A 22,076-nucleotide genomic window follows, 5' to 3' on the forward strand; every position below is an offset into this window, starting at 1 on the left:
CAAAATTGTTTTATTTCTTCTGTGTAGTCAAGTTATCACATGTTGTGATTGAAGACCACAGTCTGCTCACCCTGTACGACACCTTATCCTTCTTACTTTTTTCTCCATAGCACTTATTACGGTCTCCTGTACTGTATTTTTACTTATCTATTTTGTCTCCCCCTCTACAAGTAAAGCTCTACAAGGGCTCAAAATTTTAAATGTTTGTTTACTGCTGAATTTCTATGTCCTAGAACTGTGTTTGGTACATAGTAAACTCTTAGCGTATATTTTTTGAATGAATGGGTGAACAAATGGATGAGGGAAGGCTTTTTTGATGGTATATCAGCCTAGATAAGAAAAGCAGGAAATCGTGATAGGAAAAAGTGTCCAGAGGGGGAAAAAAAAAACAAAAACTGGTGGAGGCCCTGAGCCAGGAGAGAGCATAGACTAATGAATAGAACGTGTAGTGAATATTCTCAGATGAGGCTTGAGAGGTTGAATGATGGCTGGATAATGCCAGGCCTTGTCAAAAATTTTGGATGAAATTTTAAGTATGATAGGAATGAGTTAAAGCGTTTCAACATTTAATAATTCAGAGTTCATTTTTTTTTTCAGACTACGAGAATGTTTTAGGTACAAGAATATTCTACATCACCACGGTACAGCTTTCAAAATTGGGAAGTTAGCATTGATTGAATATTACCGTGTAACCCATAAAATGCATTCAAATTTTGCTAAGTGTCCCAATGATATTTTTACAGGCTCAGGATCTCATCCAGGATCTTTGGCATTTAATTGGTTCTTTAGTCTGTTTACGTCTGGAACAGTTCCTCAGTTTCTCCTTGTTTTTCACAACCTTGACATCTTTAAAGAGTATAAGCTACTTACTTTGTAGAATGTCCCTTGGTAAGGGTTCGTCTTATTTTTTCTTAGGATTTATGCATTTTTGGGCAGCAGTACCACCGAAGCGCAGCTGGGTTTTGTTTTTGGTTTTGTGCATGTCAGGAAGAACTTGATGTTGTTTGGTCCCCTGTGTTTAACTTTCATGATTTGATCAAGATGATGTCTGCCGGGTTTCTTGACCTTACAGTTGATGAGTATGTTGAACAAATTAGTAAGTACTTTGTGGGGAGAATCTTTGTAATACCCTGTTTCCATCAGACTTTCTTGTGTTAGCATCCATTGATATATCTTAACTGAAACAGATACTCTGAAAGGTGCCGTGGTGATTTTTCCAACTCTGTTATAGCTTCTAGTGTTACGAGCTGCCCTTGTGCAGTAGGGTAGTGCTTTCCCTGTTCATCTATTTATTTTATTTGCTTCAAATTGGTGTTCTTATTTTTCTCAGTGGGTTACGATTTGTTTATTTCATTTAATTTCTTCTGGACTTGGCTAGCAGGAGCCCCTTAAAGCTAGTTCTTACGTCTTTTGGACACGGCCTCATTTTTTGAGTACTTCCTTGACTATCTGACATAGCAAGATGTTTTAGGTTTGATTCTTGAATTTTCTCCATCTCCGCCATGGAATCTGTCATTTCTTGAAGGAGTGTTGGCTCCTAAAGCAGAGAATTATTCATCTGGGCTCTAGATGTGCTTATGCCACCAAGGTGTTATTACTTCTAGGCCCTCTGAGCATATATGTTTAGGAAATACACTCACACACACATTTATACCTGTTTTTGTATTTCTCCACTGTATGTACATGTGTGTGTATGTGTGTGTATTTTTGTTGTTGTTTATTTTTGAGAAAGAGAGAGACAGAGAGGGAAAGTGTGTGGGAGCCAGCAGGGTAGGGGTAGAGAGGCAGAGACAGAGGGAGACACAGGACCCGAAGCAGGCTCTGCACTGACAGTGGGGCACTGATAGCGGGGCTCGAACCCATGAACCGTGAGATCATGACCTGAGCCGAAGTCAGACGTCCAGCCAACTGAGCCACTCAGGCACCCTTGGATTTCTCCACCATATTAGAAAATCACACTGATACCTCCAACTCCAAGCAAAAACTGCAGAATTTATTCTAGCCATTTCTCTTTCTGTAACTCTTTTCTCTGACAGTTAGAAATTAGTGTCCATTATCTTCATTGTATTTACTTAATTGCTCAGATCTTGTTGTTTGTAACCAAACCTGTGGCCATGTCATCCAAAAACTTGGTCTCACACATGTTGCCCCTTCCCCTGAAAGATTGGCCTCAGAAACAGTCATTGGAATGATAGCCCTGAAGAAGGTGGGGAGGGGAGGGGAGGTAATAAGAGAAGGAGGAAGGGTTAGAGAGGGCAGTTGGAAGGCTTTGCCTTGGATATCCCCAATCTCTCATGTTAGCTCAAAGGTCAGCCTGATGAGGGAGAAGATTGCTTCTTGTTTGATGATTGTTCTGGCTGCTGGGTGGAGAGTAGACTGAGAAGAATGACAAATGACTCAAGGAGACTTTGTGATTAGTCTACTTTAAAGGGAGGGTAGAAGTTTTTTTTTTTTTTTTTTTAATCTAATTCCAATTTAGTTAACATTCAGTGTTATATTAGTTTCAAGTGTACAATATAGTGATTCAGCATTTTTGTACATTACTCAGTTTCTCTCAATGGGGAAAAACTGAGAACTTTTCCCCTAAGGTCAGGAACACAGCAAGGATGGCGACTCTCACCACTTTTATTCAACATAGTACTGGAAGTCCTAGCCACAGCAGTCAGACAACAAAAAGATATAGAAGCATCCATATTGGTAAGGAAGAAGTAAAACTTTTAACTATTTGCGGGTGACATGATACCATGTATAGAAAACCTGAAGGACTCCATCAAACAACTGCTAGAACTGATCAACGAGTCCAATAAAGTTGCAGAATACAAAATCAGCATACAGAAATCTGTTGCGTTCCTATACACCAGTAATGAAGCAGCAGAAAGAGAAATTAAGAAAGCAATCCCATTTACAATTGCACCAAAAATAATAAGATACCTAGGAATAAACCTAACCAAAGAGGTGAAAGACCTGTACTCTGAAAAGTATAAAACACTGATGAAAGAAACTAAAGATGACACAAATGGAGACATTCCATGTTCATGGATTAGAAGAGTAAATATTGTTAAAGTATCTATACTACCCAAAGCAATCTACACATTTAATGCAATTCTTATCAAAATACCAGCAGCATTTTTTATAGAACTGGAACAAATAATCCTAAAATTTGTATGGAACCAGAATAGACCCGAAAAAGCCAAAGCAATCTTGAAAAAGAAAAGCAAAGCTAGAAGTATTACAATTCAAGTTATATTACAAAACTGTAGTGATCAAAACAGTATGGTACTGGCATAAAAATAGACACATAGATGAATAGAACAGAATAGAAAACCCAGAAATGAACATGCAGTTACATATGACCAATTAATCTTTGGCAAAACAGAAAAGAATAACGGGAAAAAGTCTCTTCAACAAATGGCGTTGGGAAAACTGGACCACTTTCTTATACACAAAAATAAACTCAAAATGGATTAAGGACCTAAATGTGGACCTGAAACTATAAAAATCCTAGGAGAGAACACAAGCTGTAACTTCTCTGACATTGGCCATGGCAGCTTTTGTCTAGATAGGTCTCCTGAGCCAAGGGAAACCAAAGCAAGGATAAACTATTGGGACCACCTTAAATAAAAAGGTTCCACACAGTGAAGGAGACAACAAAACTAAAAGGCGACTTATGGAATGGGAGAAGATACTTGGAAATGACCTATCTGATAAAGGGTTAGTATCCAAATGTATAAAGAACTTCTGAATCTCAACACCCCAAAACAAATAACCCAATTAAAAGATGGGCAGAAGACACGAACATTCTTCCAAACAAGACATGATGATCAACAGATACATGAAAGATGGTCAACATCACTCATCATCAAGGAAATGCAAATCAAAACCACAATGGGATATCACCTCACACCTGCCAGAATGGCTGAAATAAAAAACAAGAAATGGCAGGTATTGGCAAAGATGTGGAGAAAAAGGAAACCTTTGTGCACTGTTGGTGGGAATGCAAACTGGTGCAGCCACTGTGGAAGACAATATGGAGGTTCCTCAAAAAATTAAAGATAGACCTATCATATGATTCTGTAATTCCACTACTGGGTATTTACCCAAATAAAACACTAATTTGAAAAGGTCTATGCGTTTTCTGTTTGTTTAAACATAATTGACAATGGCCAAACTACAGAAGCAGTCCAAGTGTCCATCAATAGGTGCATGGATAAAGATGTGGTGTGTGTGTGTGTATATTGCCCAGCCATACAGAAGAATGAAATCTTGCCATTTACAATGACATGGATGGAGCTAGAGAGTACAATGGTAAACGAAAGAAGTCCAAGAAAGACGGATACCATGTAATTTCACTCATGTGCGGAATTTAAGAAACAAAACAAATGAGCAAGGGAAAAAAGAGAAACCAAGAAACAGACTTTTTTTTAAATTTTTTTTTTCAACGTTTATTTATTTTTTGGGACAGAGAGAGACAGAGCATGAACGGGGGAGGGGCAGAGAGAGAGGGAGACACAGAATCGGAAACAGGCTCCAGGCTCCGAGCCATCAGCCCAGAGCCCGACGCGGGGCTCGAACTCCCGGACCGCGAGATCGTGACCTGGCTGAAGTCGGACGCTTAACCGACTGCGCCACCCAGGCGCCCCAAGAAACAGACTTTTAATTGTAGAGAATAAACTGATGGTTACGGGGCGGGAGTGAGGGGGGATGTGGGGGGTGGGTGAAACAGGTGATGGGGATTAAGGAGTGCGCTTGTGATGAGCACTGGCTGATGTATAGAATTAGTGAATCACTATATTGTACGCCTCAAACTAATACAACGCTGTATGTTAACTGGAATTAAAATAAGAATAAAAAAATTAAATGTACTCTTTTTTAATCCCCTTCACCTACTTCACCCATTTTCTCACCCACTTCGCCTCTGGTAACCATCAGTTTGTTCTCTATAGTTAAGAGTGTGCCTTTTGATTTGTCTCTTTTTTTCTTTTTCATTTATTATTATTTCATGTTTATTTTTGACAGAGTGAGCAGGGGAGGAGCAGAGATAGAGGGGGACAGGGGATCTGAGGCAGGCTCTGCACTGACAGCAGAGAGACCGTTGTGGGGCTCAAACTCACAAACTGTGAGATCATGACCTGAGCCAAAGTCGGACACTTAACTGAGCCACCCAGGCATCCCTCGTTTATTTTGTTTCTTAAATTCTGTTATTCTGTTTTGTAAATTTAAATTACTGCCCGTGCTCTCTTCTAGGATTTTTATGGTTTCAGGTCTCACATTTATTTAGGTCCTTAATCCATTTTGAGTTTATTTTTGTGTGTGGTATAAGAAAGTGGTCCAGTTTAATTCTTTTGCATGTTGTTGTTCAGTTTTCCCAACACCATTTGTTGAAGAGATTGCGTTTTTCCCATTGCATATTCTTGCCTCCCTTGTTGAAATTAATTGACCATATAATCGTGAGTGTATTTCTGGGCAGGGTGGAAGCTTTGATGAAGGGTGTGACAGTGGAGATGGGCAGAAGTGGAGATGTCCAAGGCATATGTGAAAGTTAGTAAACCTGTTTTTAAATAGCAGTTTATCAGAGATGTTAATTTGCTCAATGGATATAAACAGTTGCCTTAATAAGTAGTATTTTAAGAAATACTTTGGTTCTGGGCAGACGTTAGTTTCCTTTTAGCCAATACACTTGGTACATATTTTTCTTTAGTGGTGAGTATGAGTTTTTTGTTCACAAATTTTTTTATTGCATGCATTTCACATTCTCATTTACACATTAAAAGATTGTGTTTATTAACTTTAAAATGGCTGATTGAATTTGATTTGTGGGCTGCTCAAAGTAAGCGTGAATAATTTTTGTGTACTCATAAACTAGTTGTGTAATACGTAAATGTATATAATATTTAGCTTTGGTAATTATAAATTTTCCTTTTTTCTTCTTTTTTTAGATATTATGATCAAATTTGTTCCATTGAACCCAAATTCCCATTCTCTGAAAATCAGGTAAGTTATTTTAATTTGTTTTAAAGTTATAATAATGGCAAACACCCATTTCTTCCGACATATGGTATCATTTAAAAAAAAATTTTTTTTAACATTTATTAATTTTTGAAAGACAGAGACAGAGCGCAAGTGGGGGAGGGCTAGAGAGAGAGGGAGACACAGAATCCGAAACAGGCTCCAGGCTCCGAGCGGTCAGCACAGAGCCCGATGCGGGGCCTGAACTCACGCGAGATCACGCGAGATCATGACCTGAGCCGAAGCCGGCTGCTTAACTGACTAAGCCACCCAGGCGCCCCATGGTATCACTTTTTAAAATAAATGGTGCTTCTTCCCTGTTTTATCTTTCTGTAAGACCTTTTGATACAAATTAGAAGCTTGTAAGCCCATCTGATGAGAATCTGTATCTTTTGGAAGAGTCTCTTGGAATTCTGTTCCTGTTCATGTCATTCCTTAGTAACTTTTGGGTTTATGTGGAGCATTGGACTGCATTTTTTCCCCCTGTATTTTATATCAATATGATCTGTTGACTGATTAACATAGTCTGTGATGTCCTTCCCTTTGTGTTACACAGAATAAAAAAGGAAACTGAAGTATTAGTCTCAGTGTCTGTGTTTTAAAAGTTGACACAAATTATATTTGCATATAAAGTTGCAAGTGCTGTTCTGATTAGATGTTATACTACAAGAATATTTGCTTTCTTTTAAAGGCTAGATACTAAAAATGCTGATGATTTCTCACAGTTTTGTTTGAGAGACTTGTTAAACGTTTTCAATTTGTGTGACATTTTAAGTTTCAAAATACGTAGTTTATGGAAAATGCTTTAAACATTCTTGTAGTAAAGTTTTTACAGGTGATGTAATATGTGGAGATTTGCTTTAAGATGCTCAAGGAGGAAAAAGTATGTGTGTAGGGTTGGGAGGGGACATGGGAGGTGGGAGTAGGTGAATCCAAACATTCAAAAGGCTAAAACTGTGATGGCTGTGTGGCGTTCATTCTGTTATTCTCTCTAGTTTTGTGTATATTGAAAATTTCTCTAATCCAGAGTTAACAAAATTTTTGCATGGGATTGCAATACATAATTTAAAAGAGGTAAGTTGTTTTTAACCTTTATATGTGGAATATATTAGAATCAGAGTGAAACGGTTTTTTTTAATTAAGGAAACTTTTAATTTATGTATAGCATACGTACAAAAGTGAATATCATGTGTATAGCTTGAATCTTTATAAAGCGAATACACATGTGTAAGTACAACCCAAATCAAGAAATAACATATTATCTCATTCCCCCAAAGGTAACCCTTCTCATTTTGTCATCAGGGAGTAATTGTTAATTTTATATTCAAGGAAACCTTTGCTTCTCTTGGCTTATTTGACAATCATTTATTAAGTGCCTTTGTGTGTTGTAAAGATGAGTAAGACAGTGTTTTCTGGAGAGGACAATATGTGCACAATTACTGAGGCAGAATGACCATTGGAAATATCACAGTGCTAGTATTTTACTTTTAAAAAAGAAAACTCTGTGGTCCGGGAAAAGGGAAAGGAGTTAGTTGTCTACAGAAGATAATGTTTTGACAAGCTTTAGTCCTTTTCCTCACTGTGGATTTTTCTTCAAAATAGACCTAATATTTAATGAGAAGCAAGAAGGTAAGATAATTTTCTCTTTGCTCTTTTTCTATCAAGATCTGCTTGACATTTACCTGGAAGGATGCTTTTGATAAAGGTTCACTTTTTGGAGGATCTGTGAAATTGGGTATGTAATGACTTTTTAAAAAATGATAAGACACTTGGGCTAAACACGTTGTATTATTTTAGGCTTTAAAAATTGCTCTCCTGACAGCTTTTTGTAAATAATAAAAATGTTTACATTTTTTAAAAAAATTTCAACTTTTAATGTAATTTCCAAATACTTGTAGAGAGCCTATGCCTTGCCAGGCACTGTCCTAGTTATAACAACAAATGAGACAGTTGTATTCAGTCTGTTTAGGAGAACAACTGATCATTCCAAAATATAACGGATAGTCTATGAGGATATGAACAAAGTAGTGAGCCCGTAAATGAGGAAGACATGAATTCTGCTTGTTGAAAGCAAGCTGTGTTCAGGTTAAGCTCTGAAGGATGAATTTGGTTTTCCCAGCTAAAAAATAATGTTACAGGTAGACCATTATAACCAAAGGTCGGAAGAATGAAGGCGGGTTGGCAGGTTAACCACTGTGTGCATTAATTTTCTTGTTTTTGAAATGGGGAATAAATAGTACTGTGAAATACCGTTTATCTCATTTGGGCTCTTGTGTAGATTAAATGGGTGGATACATGCAGAGTCCTTAGGAGAGTGTGCAGTAAATATTGGCTGCAGTAAGTAATAAGAATGTATTTTATTGTAAATAAGTACACGTAACACATTATTTGTGGTACGTGTGCATTATAGAGAATACATAATATAACACATAGTATATGGTACAAATTATGTATGATGCATATTAATAAAATTAGTGTAAGGCTTGAAACCATAGGTTGAATTGAGGATTATGGAGGGTGAAGACATCGGAAAGCAGATTGTGAAGAGGTGCGAATATACTATGCATGTGTACTCTTCTCTCTTACGTGTTAATAGCTAGAATTTATTGAGTACTTACTCCACCTAGGCACTGTGGAAAGGGCTTCACATATATTATCCTCCTGAATTCCCCAAAAGCCCAATGAAGAAAGGCACTGTTATTACCAGTTGAACACACTTGTTTAGAAAGATGAAGCGACTTTGTAAGTCATAAGGGAAGGATTTGGTGAAGTGGGATGTGATTCCAGAAAGCCTGACTCCAGGTACTAGAGACAAACAGACCAGTGAGGAGACTGGTGACAGATGAGATGAGAGAGGGTGGTATGTGTGGGTCAGAGGAGAAGGAGGGGATTTGAGCGACGTTTCGGAGTTGAAACTGACTGGATCTGCCGAATGTCTCTCAGAAGGAAGAGGAGTAGTTGAGGGTTGACTCTAAGATTTATAACTCAGTTTGACTTGGTGGGTATTCCTTCCAAAAGGCAAGTTGAGTTTGACTTTTGTATGCTGTGTCTGGGTACAATTTTTTTTTTTTTTTTTTTTTGCATTTGGAAACAGATTTAAAAGTCAAGGGTGGTAGAGATGTAGATTTGGGAACAGTTATCATTAAATGATAATAATAAATCTATCTCCTCTGGTAGTCCGTAGATTGGGAAAAGTGTGAAGGCCAGAGCTAGGTGATAATAACGTTCAAAGGAAACAGGAGCAGGTTCCTGGGAATGAAGATGAGAAAAAGCTTTCAGATCTCAGAGGAACCAGAGAAGAATAGAGGCACGGCATTGAGTGCCAGAAGGGTTTCCGAGGTCACATAGTCCAGTGGTTCCTGAACCTGGCCGCGTGTTAGAATTACCTGAGGAAAATGTGAAAGGTACACCTGTAAAGATACAGAATGCCAGATGTGATAGGAAGAATTTCCGGGGTGGACCACTGGAATTAGTATCCTTGAAAATTCCTCCAGGTGATTTTAGTGTCTATCCAGGTTGGAACATCACTGACAGAATCGTTGTGGCAGAGGTAAGTCACATAAAGTTGGAGAAGTCAGTGATTTGGTAATGAAAGAGGTTTCACTAGGGGCATGCCCCTGCATCAGGTTGAGGGGTGGACCAGAGGTGAGGAGATGGGAACCGCAAATGCGGATTGCTCATCTTAAAAGATTTGCAGTAAGGGTTTACGGACAAGGCATTATGCTGAGAGGGAGACCAGGTCAAGAAAAGGATTTTTCTTTTTCTTTGGCATTTGCGATGCCACGTTGGTAGGCTGAGAACAAGGAGCAGGTGCCAGAACTAGAAGGTACTTAAGGGAGATGGGTTCTTCCTGAAAGACGTGGGAAGCAAAGGACTTAACATAAATAGAGCAGGACATAGTTCATCAAGGCACTCCGGTAGCAGATATTGGGAATTAAATGTCCTTCAGTTGGGAATGCAAGCCGGTGCAGCCACTCTGGAAAACAGTATGGAGGTTCCTCAAACAGCTAAAAATAGAACTACCCTACAGCCCAGCAGTTGCACTACTGGGTATTTATCCAAGGGATACAGGTGTGCTGTTTCGAAGGGACACATGCACCCCCATGTTTATAGCAGCACTAGCAACAATAGCCAAAGTATGGAAAGAGCCCAAATGTCCATCGATGGATGAGTGGATAAAGAAGATGTGGTATATATATACAATGGAGTATTACTCGGCAATCAAAAAGAATGAAATCTTGCCATTTGCAACTATGTGGATGGAACTGGAGGGTATTATGCTTAGTGAAATTAGAGAAAGACGAAAATCGCATGACTTCACTCATATGAGGACTTTAAGAGGCAAAACAGATGAACATAAGGAAGGGGAAACAAAAATAACATAAAAACAGGGAGGGGGACAAAACAGAAGAGACTCAAATATGGAGAACAAACAGAGGGTTACTGGAGGGGTGCTGGGAGGGGGGATGGGCTAAATGGGTAAGGGGCAGTAAGGAATCTACTCCTGAAATCATTGTTGCACTGTATGCTAACTAATTTGGATGTAAACTTAAAAAAATAAAAAATAAAATAAAAAAAAATGTCCTTCAGTAATGTCTTGGCTAAATAAAGCATGGGCTACTCACTCATTAGAATATTGTGTAATTTTAGGATACTAAGAACGAGAGTGCAAGTATATTTTTGTTCAAGTGTAAAGCTTTGTCCTGTTTCTCAGTGCATATGAAAGTTATGTTTATAGTATATTGTAGTCTGTTCAAAGTGTGCAATAGCATTTTGTGTGAAAACAATGTATATAACCTAATTTAAAATTTTGTTGCTAAAAAATGCTGTCATCTGAGCTTTCAGGGACTTGTGATCAGTGGTCACAGATCACCATAACATATATAATAATGATGATGAAAAAGGTTTATTTATTTATTTATTTTTTTTTTAAAGAGGAGTTTTTTTTGTTTTTTTTTTTTTTTCAATGTTTATTTATTTTTGGGACAGAGAGAGACAGAGCATGAACGGGGGAGGGGCAGAGAGAGAGGGAGACACAGAATCGGAAACAGGCTCCAGGCTCCGAGCCATCAGCCCAGAGCCCGACGCGGGGCTCGAACTCACGGACCGCGAGATCGTGACCTGGCTGAAGTCGGACGCTTAACCGACTGCGCCACCCAGGCGCCCCATGAAAAAGGTTTAAATCCTGTGAGCATTACCAAAATGTCACACAGAGATGCAAAGTGAGCAAATGCTGTTGGACAAAGTGGTGCTGATCGATTTGCTGATTGATGCAGTTGCCACTACCTCTCATTTTGTAAAAGAATGCAATTATCTGCGAAGTGCAGTAGAGTGAAGCACAGTAAAATGAGTCAGGCCTCAGTTTGCCTTTTGAGATCTGCGTATTTATTTCACTTAGCACATTGCCCTTCGGGTTCGTCCGTGGTGTAGCATGTGACAGGAAGTCCGTCCTTTTTGAGGCCGAATGATATTCCATTACGTGTTTACCCATCAGTGGACACTTGGGTTTCTCCCACCTTTTGGCTACGAACGTGGGTGTGTAAATGTCTTTTTGTGACTGCTCTCAGTTCTCTTTGGAATATACCCAGAAGTGGAATTGTTGGATCCAATGGGAGTTTTATTTCTGAGTGTTTGAGGAACTGCCATACTGTTTTCCACAGGACTGCAGTGTTTCACCTTCCCACCAACAGCTCACAGTGGTTCTGGTTTCTCCACATGCTTGCCAACAGTTGTTATTTTTTGTTGTTTCTGTTCCTGATAGTAGCTGTCCCAGTGGATGTGAGGTGTGTGGTTTCTTGATCAGAGCTGTATTTTAACTGCTTGCACAATCTAGCCTTCTGATGGATGTATCGGGATAAGGGTGTGAGACTTGGAGGTGCCTGCCTTGGGTTAGGTTTGTCATAGGGAAGAACTGACTTACTGGCTTGAGTGTGGTGAGAAGATATATGTGTGTATACACACACACACACACACACACACACACACACACACCTTCTGTAAAATTTTGAGAGGTGATGGGAAAACAATTTATTTGACTTTAAGTGAGAATTGACATGAGAATGACTTTTCATTTGGAACCTAGTAGCATTGTGGACGTAAAGGAAAGGAAAGAATAACTCCTTGATCTTTTGAATTTTAGATGATGGGATTATCATTGTGGAAATAAATAAATTACTGCCTGGCCGGGCAGCATTGGAAATATGGGTACTATTATGGGTGAGAAAACAGGTCTGGAAACTTGTTTTTGTGAGAGCCGGTGGGAGAGATTTCATAGTATTTATCTTTGAAACATTTATTTCCTTTAGAGAAAATAATCTGATAAATTTTTCCTTCTTGATTTTTTACAGCTCTTGCAAGCTTAGGATATGAAAAGAGCTGTGTGTTATTCAATTGTGCAGCGTTAGCTAGCCAGATTGCAGCAGAACAGAACCTGGATAATGATGAAGGATTGAAAGTCGCTGCTAAGCATTACCAGGTATGCAGAACAGTAACCACATAATCAACACTAACTTGGATTAAATTGCAAATAACTTGTACTTAGGCTTATAGATGTCTCTTTATACACAGATACGTTCTTGAAAAGTAATGTACTTTTTAATGAATTGATTCACACTTTTGAAATCCTTAAACTGTTTACCTATAGACCAGCTCTGTTTTTCCTCACTGTTGTATACCTAGCACCTAGGACAGTGCCTGGCACATAATAAAGGCTCAATAAATGTTGGGAGAACAAATGATTGAAGTTTGAGATGAAGTTCTTGGTTAAATCCCTTTTAAATAATTGATCTCATTAAAAAATTTTGTACAGTTGACCCTTGAACAGCGTGGGGGTTAGGGGTGGTAACCCCTTGCATAGTCAAAAATACACTGTAACATTTGACTCCCCTGGAACGTAACTACTAATAGCCCACTGTTGACTGGATGCCTTACTGATAACATAAACGGTTGAATAACATGTATTGTCTGTGGGCGCCTGGGTGGCTCAGTCGGTTAAGCATCTAACTCGTGATTTTGGCTCAGGTCATGATCTCAAGGTTCATGAGATCAGGCCCCGTGTTGGGCTCTGCGCTGACAGCATGGAGCCTGCTTGGGATTCTCTCTCTCTCTCTCTCTCTCTCTCTCTCTCTCTCTCTCTGCCCCTCCCCTGCTCACACTTTCTCTCTCTCTCTCTCAAAATAAATACACTTAAAAAATTAAAAAAACCTGTATTGTGTACGTTTTATGTATTATATATTGCATTCTTACAGTAAATATGTAAGAGAAAATACTTCTACAGTACTGTGCTGTATTTATTGAAAAAAAATCCATGTATAAGTGGATCTGTGCAGTTCAAACCTCTGTTGTTCAAGGGTCAGATGTACGTTATTTAAATGTATTTTTTCTTAAGAGACACAGCTATTTTACCATTGTCACAAAAGTTAAGACCTCTTAGTAAGGAAATTTTAACTCTGGCTTGTGGAGAGGTCATATTTAAATGTGGTCAGATATGTCATGTTCTCAAGTTAGCTAAATTTAGATTTTGGGTACTATCACTAATATGGCATATTATTTGGTGGCAGTGTATTATTTACTCAGCTTTTCTTTTTCTTTTTTTTTTTTTAACGTTTATTTATTTTTGAGACAGAGAGAGACAGAGCATGAACGGGGGAGGGTCAGAGAGAGAGGGAGACACAGAATCTGAAACAGGGGCTCGAACTCACGGACCGCGAGATCATGACCTGAGGCGAAGTCGGCCGCTTAACCGACTGAGCCACCCAGGCGCCCCTATTTTTCTTTTAACGTAAAGAATAAATGATTGGTGTTGAATGATCTAGTTCATGCTTTAGATTGTGTTATAATTTACAGATGTGCTCACATACAGTATTTGACTCTCAGATGAACCTCGTGATGCGTGTTGTATGTGTAACGCCACCCCATTTTACACACAAGGAGACTCAAAGGCCAGCGTGTTAATTAAGTGGTCCGTTGAGGTTTCAGGTTCTGATTCCAAATTTTGTGGAATTCCAGAGGTGCTTCCTGTCTTCCATGGCTGTGGAATTTGCGTGTCCCAGAGGTGGAGTCTGATTTTTCCTGTGGTTTCAGTTTACAAGTGAGATTAAGAATGCTCTTCTAAGAAAGTGAGAGGAAGATGCATTTTAAGCAAACAGCGCTCCAAATTGCGGCTTGCCGTGCTTGCCGTGCAGTTTTCAATGGGCATGGATGACAGACATACTTTTCTTTTTGAGCCTCGAAAGGGCCAATATTTTAAAATGTGAAAATGAAGTCAACTTTACTTTTCTGTTAACTGTAACTCAGCTAATTGGCATGTGATAATAAATTCCGTTCTGTGAGTCGCCTTTGCGATTCACAGCAGGTCACCTAGTGTGATGGAAAGGGGGTGGTGATATCAGAAGACTTAGACAGGCTTGTCTAGGCTCGTTGCCACCAGGAAGCTGTGTACCCTTGGACGTGTTCTTTAATGACCTTTGTCGGCCTCTCGTTCCAGATTTGTGACAGAGGCTGGGTCCCTTGCTGTTCTGGTCTGTGATTCTCTTAGTGTATTTAAGCCAGGTCAGCTCGTCGCTCCTTGCAGATACTCTGGTTTCATGATACCTCATGACTGCACAAAACACGATGTTCACTTGTAATACGTGATCTTCAGTAATCTCTACGCAGCTCCTCCGTATAACCCACATCTTTTAATCCCAGACGGATTTCTTTCTTTTTCCCAGGATCATGTGTTCCATAAAAGCAGTTATTTTGGGTGAACCTCAGCAAAATATAATTCGGAATAAAAAAATCTGATGGGGATCATTTCACCAGGGACCTTTGAAAGCCAAATAGAAATCATTATCAATGGACAGTAAATGCTGTTCCTCAGATCACCTGTGCTATTTGAGGTTTCCCCTAAGTACAGCGTGTTTAATTGTGGGACAGATGGAATTGTTTGGGACCAAAGCAAGATCATTTCGGTACTAAAAGGTCCTTAATACTATTTTATCCCGACCTCTGTTCTCATATTAGTCTTGGGGAAATATATCTAAAAATAAGTTTAATTTGTCCCATGAAGTTGCTGTATGTTTTGCTGCAATTTACTCTTAATCTTAGTTAAATCTGTTCCTGTATAGTATTTTGGAAAAATACCCTTATTGTCTGTAGGTCATATATTTAGATCTGTAACAATATAAAAATTTAAATATAGTAACTGTTCAACTGAATTAACATTTGAAATGATTTGTGTGTAACAGTAGAAAGTTAAGTCTTGCTGAGTTTACATAGATTTTAAAGAAGTTCTTTTTCTCCCCCTCTAGTTTGCTAGTGGTGCCTTTTTACATATTAAAGAGACAGTTTTATCTGCCTTAAGTCGAGAGCCTACGGTGGACCTGTCTCCAGATACTGTTGGGACCCTCAGTCTTATTATGCTGGCACAGGCCCAAGAAGTCTTTTTTTTAAAAGCCACAAGAGGTAATTCCAGTTTTTTCTCTATTTTGTTACATGTAAAGAGAAGCGATCAGCTTTTAAAATAGGAAGACAAGTGTACAAACTTGTGATCTCAGAGTTCATACTAAGTTATGATGTGTCGGATTATTTTATATATATTTTTTAATTACAATGGCCAATGTCATATTTTATTCCAGATAAAATGAAAGATGCCATCATAGCCAAATTGGCTAATCAGGCCGCAGATTACTTTGGTGATGCTTTTAAACAGTGTCAGTACAAAGATACTCTTCCCAAGGTCAGTTATTGTTTTTGCAAATACTTGGTTATTTTGCATGTGGAAATACTTAGAGGTTTTTGTATAGAAGAAAAACGTTGGAAATTATGTTTTATAAAAAAGAAACTTGAAATTTTAGGAGAGGCATTTGAAGAATATGTTGATAGAAATAATTTTTTATTTAAGAAGCATGAAAAATTCTTTTGTATTTAAGGGATGCCTTTGTCTCTACTCTTTACTAAACTTGTTTTTCCAAAATTCTTTCTGGAAATTGTTGAGCCTCTGTCTCCAGTAATTTTGTTACATCAAGGCATTGTGTAATTCTGATTCATTGGTGATCTGCTACAAGCATGAATACTTGAGCATGTTGATTATTTGCACTTTTAATTATTGTCCTGTTTTCTTAAAGATGAGTCTTAAAGCACAAAACAGACATAAAGCAAAAGGAAAAGAAAGCAAATTCATCCAGGATTTTGATTAGAATTAAGTTTTGCCAACAGAGATAGAAAATTGGGCTGCTCTTGTACAGCTAAGGAAAACAACCACCTACCTGCTGCCGCATATCAGAGAAAATATTAATTGTTTTAATGTAAGCTTTTCTGAAGTGACATTTGAAAAGACTAGTCAGTGATGGTCAAACGCAAAGCATATGATTAGACTAACGCGTAAACTCAGAATGATTTCAAAGGAAACTTACAGATTGAGGGAAATGTAGTGCGTTTCAACTACTCTTTCAGAAATGTTCAGGTAATTAGTTTTGTCTGTATGATAATAGCATATGGTTTTTGTTACATGATATTTTCTAGGAGAATTTATTGATTTATTTTTTCAAAGTTTATTTAAGTCATCTCCACACCCACCATGGGGCTGGAACTCACGACCCCCAGATGAAGAGTCGCGTGCTCTTCTGACTGAGCCAGCCGGGCGCCCTGAATTTATTGATTTAGAAGTCATTCAGGAAGCCTTGTAAATTATGAAATTGCAGACAGTTTCGTGGTGAAGTAAAAAAGCATAAATACATCAACGGCACACACTAGTTTAGTCAGAGAATTAGGAATTGATGTGAGGGAATTGCTGGAGATTTAAAATACACCAAGAGGTTACTAGAAAGTTGCCCAGGACTCTTGGATGTTAATACTGTTACTCCTGAAAAGAGCCTTGGGATCTTCTCTCACCTTGTTTTCATCTGAAAGACTTCACGTTCAGCTGCACAGTGTCCCGTAACATCCTGTTGGGCCATTAGTTCAGTCGTGTCACGGAGAGAAGAATGTCACCTTCAAAGACTTGGAAACTCCCTCTGCAGCATTCCTGGTATTCCTGGAGAATCTCCGGTTAAAACACGAAGCTGCTCCAGCCTTACCTTGAGAACTGGCCTGAGTACAGTTTGAGATTTAGATGTCTTTTTGCCGTTTGACTAATAAAGCTCATAAGGTATTTTCATATTCTAGTTGTAAAACTGGAATATCTGCAAGTAGTGATCCAGGAAGCTAGGAAGTTATTCACTGGGAGACAGGAAAGCATACCAGGTAGTAATTCAGTGTTTGAGTCTTTCCTATTTTTGTCTGGACAGTGATTGCCTAGTTTAATTCTTGGATTTCATGTGGCACGTACTTCTAAAGACAGTGAGGTTGCAGGCTGCGATTTGCCATTTTGGAAGAGCATCTACCGATAGAAGTGCTTCTTGGTTCATATGTTTGGATCTTTTAAAATTAATTTTGACTGGAATCTTCTTCAAAACAAATTAGGGCAAAATAACACTTTATCGTATTAGATATTAACTTAGTGTGTCTGTCTGTTTGCTATGTGTTTTTGAGTATGTAATCTGAAATGTTAGTGTTTATACTAAATAGTCTTTCTATGGCTAGAAATCATCTTTATTAAAAAGTCTCTTAGATATGAATTTAAGTGGGAACTTAATTTACTGTCTTTTGTCTTTTAAAAACACGATGAAACAGTCAGCCATAGAGCATTTTCATTAGTATATGTGAGTAATGGTGGTTTAGTTAACTCTAAGGGCTGGGTAAGGACTCCTAAGAAAGCTTCTAAAGCCTCGTGCTTGGTATTCCTCTGTGAATGTCTGTTCTCCTTCTCTTCCTAATGCATGCTTTCCTTTCTTCTTTGTAAACAAAATGTTGACTTCATGGCTTGATTGAAGACCTTATAAAAACTTAAATTGGCTTCACTTAACAGTGCAAAAAAACCCAAAAACGAAACCCCTTAATTTTAATTGGAAGAAAAAAATTGAATTCGTTGACTTCAGTTCCTGCAAAATCATGTCGTCTTCTCTGTTTACACCTAATGACTAACCTGTCTCTAAACCATTAATGGGGTGATTTCTAATTTCTGTCTCCTTTTCCTTTTTCTTCCTGCATCCCGTGTTGTCTGTGGTGGTTTGTGTGGTTGGACTCTCCCCTGGTCAGTATTTTTATTTCCAGGAGGTGTTCCCTGTCTTGGCTGCAAAGCACTGTATCATGCAGGCCAATGCTGAGTACCACCAGTCTATCCTGGCAAAACAGCAGAAGAAATTTGGAGAAGAGATTGCAAGGTTACAGGTGAGTTTCTTGGAAATAAATACTCGAGTAACTTGGCTCTCTCTTTTTTTCCTTAGTGAGATTCCCAGGTTTGTTCATAAAAACCTTTTCTACTCATTGCCCCTATCAGCAGAGAAAAGTGATTGTTTTTATCCTTAAGTTTTACGTGCTGGGTGCTTTTTGAAGTCTTATGTTGTATCTAAAAAATTATGTAAGATTTTCATTCAGTTCTCTTATTTATCCGTTTTTTAAATATTTATTTATTTTGAGAGAGAGCGTGTGAGCACACATGCGAGCAGGGGAGGGACAGAGAGAGAGGGAGGAAGAGAATCCCAAGCAGGATACGCACTGTCAGCACAGAGCCCGATGAGGGCCTCGATCCCACGAACTGTGAGATTATGACCTGACCTGAAATCAAGAGTCAGACGCTTAACCGACTGAGCCACCCAGGTGCTCCTCCCTGTTTTAATATAAAATAGTCTAAATTAACTACCAAGCTGCTTAACTTGTGGCATACCCTTTGTCTGAATTGGGATATGCAGTTCCACAGCTCGAGAAGGACATTGTAGTACAGCTGACCCTTGAACAACCCTGGTTTAAACTGTGTGGATCCACTTATACACAGATTTCTTATAGAACTGTAAATCTGTCATCTCTTCTCTGTGATTTTAACATTTTCTTTTCTCTAGCTGACTTTGTTATAAGAATACAGCATAAAAAGCATGTAGCATACAAAATATATGTTATTTGTTTATTTTACAGGTAAGACTTCTGGTCAACAGTAGGCTGATAGTAATTAAGCTCTGGGGGAGCCCAGAGTTGTAGCAACTGTATATGTGAATAGATCCTGTAAACAGCAGAGTGCCTTCTGTGCGGTTGTCCATCCTCTCACCATTGAGGTTGTCAGAAACCTGCTGTGAATCTGGGTCAATTTCATGAGAGGGGCAAGGGCTGTTTATAGGAGTCGTTTGTATTTTGAGTATTGGTAAGCAGAGGGTAGGGAGAAGACTGTTAGGGAATTTTAAATATGGCCTGGATATTAGAAGATACTCTGCAAGTATTATTTAGGAAGTTCAGATTAATTTGTCTTTTTATGAGAGAAGAACCCCAAGTCTTGTAAAAAAGAAAATGTGTGCTTACACTTCACAACGGACGAAATCAAAGAAAGGCATACTTTTTATTTATTTTTTGAAAAGCATATTTTTTTTTAATTTTTTTTAACGTTTATTTATTTTTGAGACAGAGAGAGACAGAGCATGAATGGGGGAGGGTCAGAGAGAGAGGAAGACACAGAATCTGAAACAGGCTCCAGGCTCTGAGCAGTCAGCACAGAGCCCGACGCGGGGCTCGAACTCACGGACCGCGAGATCATGACCTGAGCCGAAGTCGGACGCTTAACCGACTGAGCCACCCAGGCGCCCCAACATATTTTTTTTAATAAAACACAGATATTCAAACATATCTCATTTGTCCAGAGTTCACTTTGATTACAGTAGCTTAGATTCTTACATAAAAATGCTTCTGAAAAAGGGGTTTCCATGGGAAGGATTTTTTTCAGTCTAGCAAATTTAAAGTATAGAAATTTAGTTTCTTTATTTTCTAGAATTCTAGGACTATTAGTTTCAAGGAAGCTCTTACTTAGTGTCTCTGTCTATTAAACCAGTCACGTAAGAGTTCTTTTTGAAATTTTGATATTTAAAGTCCCGTGTGGAAAAAGGAAACTATTTCAACCTTGAGCAGTGAGAGATACTTTTTCCAGTTACAGACACATAAGCGTTTGTAGCTTCAGTTTTTATAGCGTTAGTCATAGGTCAGAAGTTAGCACAAAAGGGCCGTGCCTCTTTCTAGGCATGAGATTTTGTTGTTGTTGTTGCTTGATTTGAACTCAGAAATAGGCAAACAGAACAAATAGACAAAAAAAAAAAAAAAAAAGATGACTAAGAAACCCTAATCTCTGTAGTCTGTGGCTCAAAGTACCCCATGAACCTGATAAAGATCATTATATGGTCATACCGAGAAACCAGCTTTTCAGTCATTGCTGTGAGCAGTGGGGAAAAAAAAAACATTGGAAATGTCAGGGAAATACAACACAGCAGATGAAATAACAGTCAAGTTAAGACTGTTGCTTGGAATTTACATCTGGGGCCAAGACAAATTGTGGCTGGGCATATAGGGCTCATGAGATGCCCTACCAGGTTAGTGCCCTTTATTTGGCTACAGAAGCCTGTATGCTTGATCATCTTGGTGGAATCCCTAACACTGACAAAGTATGGCTTTGAAAAAGGTGTAAAAATATATAGGTACAAAAATGTGTCTCAATAGAATGGGTATGTGTCAGATTTATTTAATTCATTAATGAGGGACCAAGTAAGATGGTAAAACTGGTTTTGTGAAAGTATTGTTTTTTCTTAGTTGTGACAGCAGTTTGTAGGTTTTAAGGAGATTGTTCTTACTAGGAGATATATCCTTAAGTATTTGGGGATCAAGGGTCATGGTGTCTGAACTTCAGTTTCAAATGATTCTGCAAAAAAGCCCCCCCCCCCATATGAAAATGGTAAAGCAAATATGGCAAATTGGTAACAATTGTTGAACCTAAGCATGAGTCTTCTGTTATTCATTGTTGTTTTTTATTTCTCTTCTGTTTATATATTATTATTTTAAATTTTACTGTCAAGTTAGCTAACATACAGACTAGTCATGTCTTCAGAAGTAGATTCCTTGATTATCAGTTACATATACACCCAGTGCTCATCCCAACAAGTGCCCTCCTCAATGCCCATCACCCATTTTCCTCACCCCCATCAACCCTCAGTTTGTTCTATGTATTTAAGAGTTTCTTATGGTTTGCCTCGCTGTCTGTAACTTATCTTTCCCTCCCTTCCCCTATGGTCTTCTGTTAAGTTTCTCAAATTCCACCTATGAGTGAAATCATAGATCTTTCTTTGACTGACTTACTTCATTTAGCATAATACTCTCCAGTTTCATCCACATTGTTGCAAATGGCAAGATTTCACTCTTTTTCATCGCTGAGTGGTATTCCATTTGTGTGTGTGTGTGTGTGTGTGTGTGTGTGTGTGTGTGTATGTATGTATGTATGTGTATGTGTATGACTTCCAACAGTTATGATGGACATATGGACTCTTTCCATATTTGGCTATTGTTGAAAGCGCTGCTATAAACATTGGGTTATATATGCCCCTACAAATCAGCACTCCTGTATTCTTTGGATAAATTCCCCGTAGTGCTATTGCTGGTTCATAGGGTAATTCTATTTTTAATTTTTTGAGGAATCTCAACACTTTTTCAGAGTGGCTGCACCAGTTTGCATTCCCACCAACAGAGCCTAGAGGGTTCCCCTTTCTCCGCATCCTCGCCAACATCTGTTGTTTCCTGAGTTGTTAATTTTAGCCACTCTGACTGGTGTGAGGTGGTATCTCTGTGTGATTTTAATTTATATTTCCCTGATGATAGCGATGTTAAGCATGTTTTCATGTGTCTGTCATCTGGAGGTCTTCTTTGGAAAAGTGTCTATTCATGTCTTTTGCCCATTTCTTCGTTGGATTATTTGTTTTTCAGGTGTTGAGTTTGGTAAGTTTTTTATAGATTTTTTGATACCATTTATTAGATATGTCATTTGCAAATATCTTCTCCCATTCCATTGGTTGCATTTTAGTTTCATTGATTGTTTCTTTTGCTGTGTGTAAGCTTTTTATCTTGAGGAGGTCCCAGTAGTTCATTTTTGCTTTTATTTCCCAGCTTCCAGAAACATGTCAAATAAGAAATTGCTGTGGCTGAGGTCACAGAAGTTGCTGCCTGTTTTCTCCTGTAGGATTTTGATGGTT

At 38.5% G+C, this 22,076-nt stretch overlaps 2 protein-coding genes across 2 annotated transcripts in view; one reads left to right on the forward strand and one right to left on the reverse strand.

Annotated features, from left to right (window-relative positions):
- Positions 1-2,143, reverse strand: part of LOC115523825 (profilin-1-like) — a 16,064-nt gene extending 13,921 nt beyond the window's left edge. Inside the window, 1 exon segment of the mRNA XM_032594803.1 lies at positions 2,107-2,143. Coding sequence (XP_032450694.1) covers positions 2,107-2,143 — 37 coding nt within the window.
- Positions 2,144-5,916: 3,773 nt separating this feature from the next.
- The window catches only part of LOC115523826 (programmed cell death 6 interacting protein), a gene marked incomplete at its 5' end in the record, with an annotated part of 59,616 nt that continues 43,456 nt past the window's right edge, over positions 5,917-22,076 (forward strand). The window contains 6 exon segments of the mRNA XM_030330073.1: positions 5,917-5,991; positions 7,672-7,741; positions 12,354-12,481; positions 15,297-15,450; positions 15,624-15,724; positions 18,139-18,255. Coding sequence (XP_030185933.1) covers positions 5,917-5,991; positions 7,672-7,741; positions 12,354-12,481; positions 15,297-15,450; positions 15,624-15,724; positions 18,139-18,255 — 645 coding nt within the window.

Source organism: Lynx canadensis, chromosome C2 (genome assembly GCF_007474595.2).
Source record: "Lynx canadensis isolate LIC74 chromosome C2, mLynCan4.pri.v2, whole genome shotgun sequence".
Classification (NCBI taxonomy): domain Eukaryota; kingdom Metazoa; phylum Chordata; class Mammalia; order Carnivora; family Felidae; genus Lynx; species Lynx canadensis.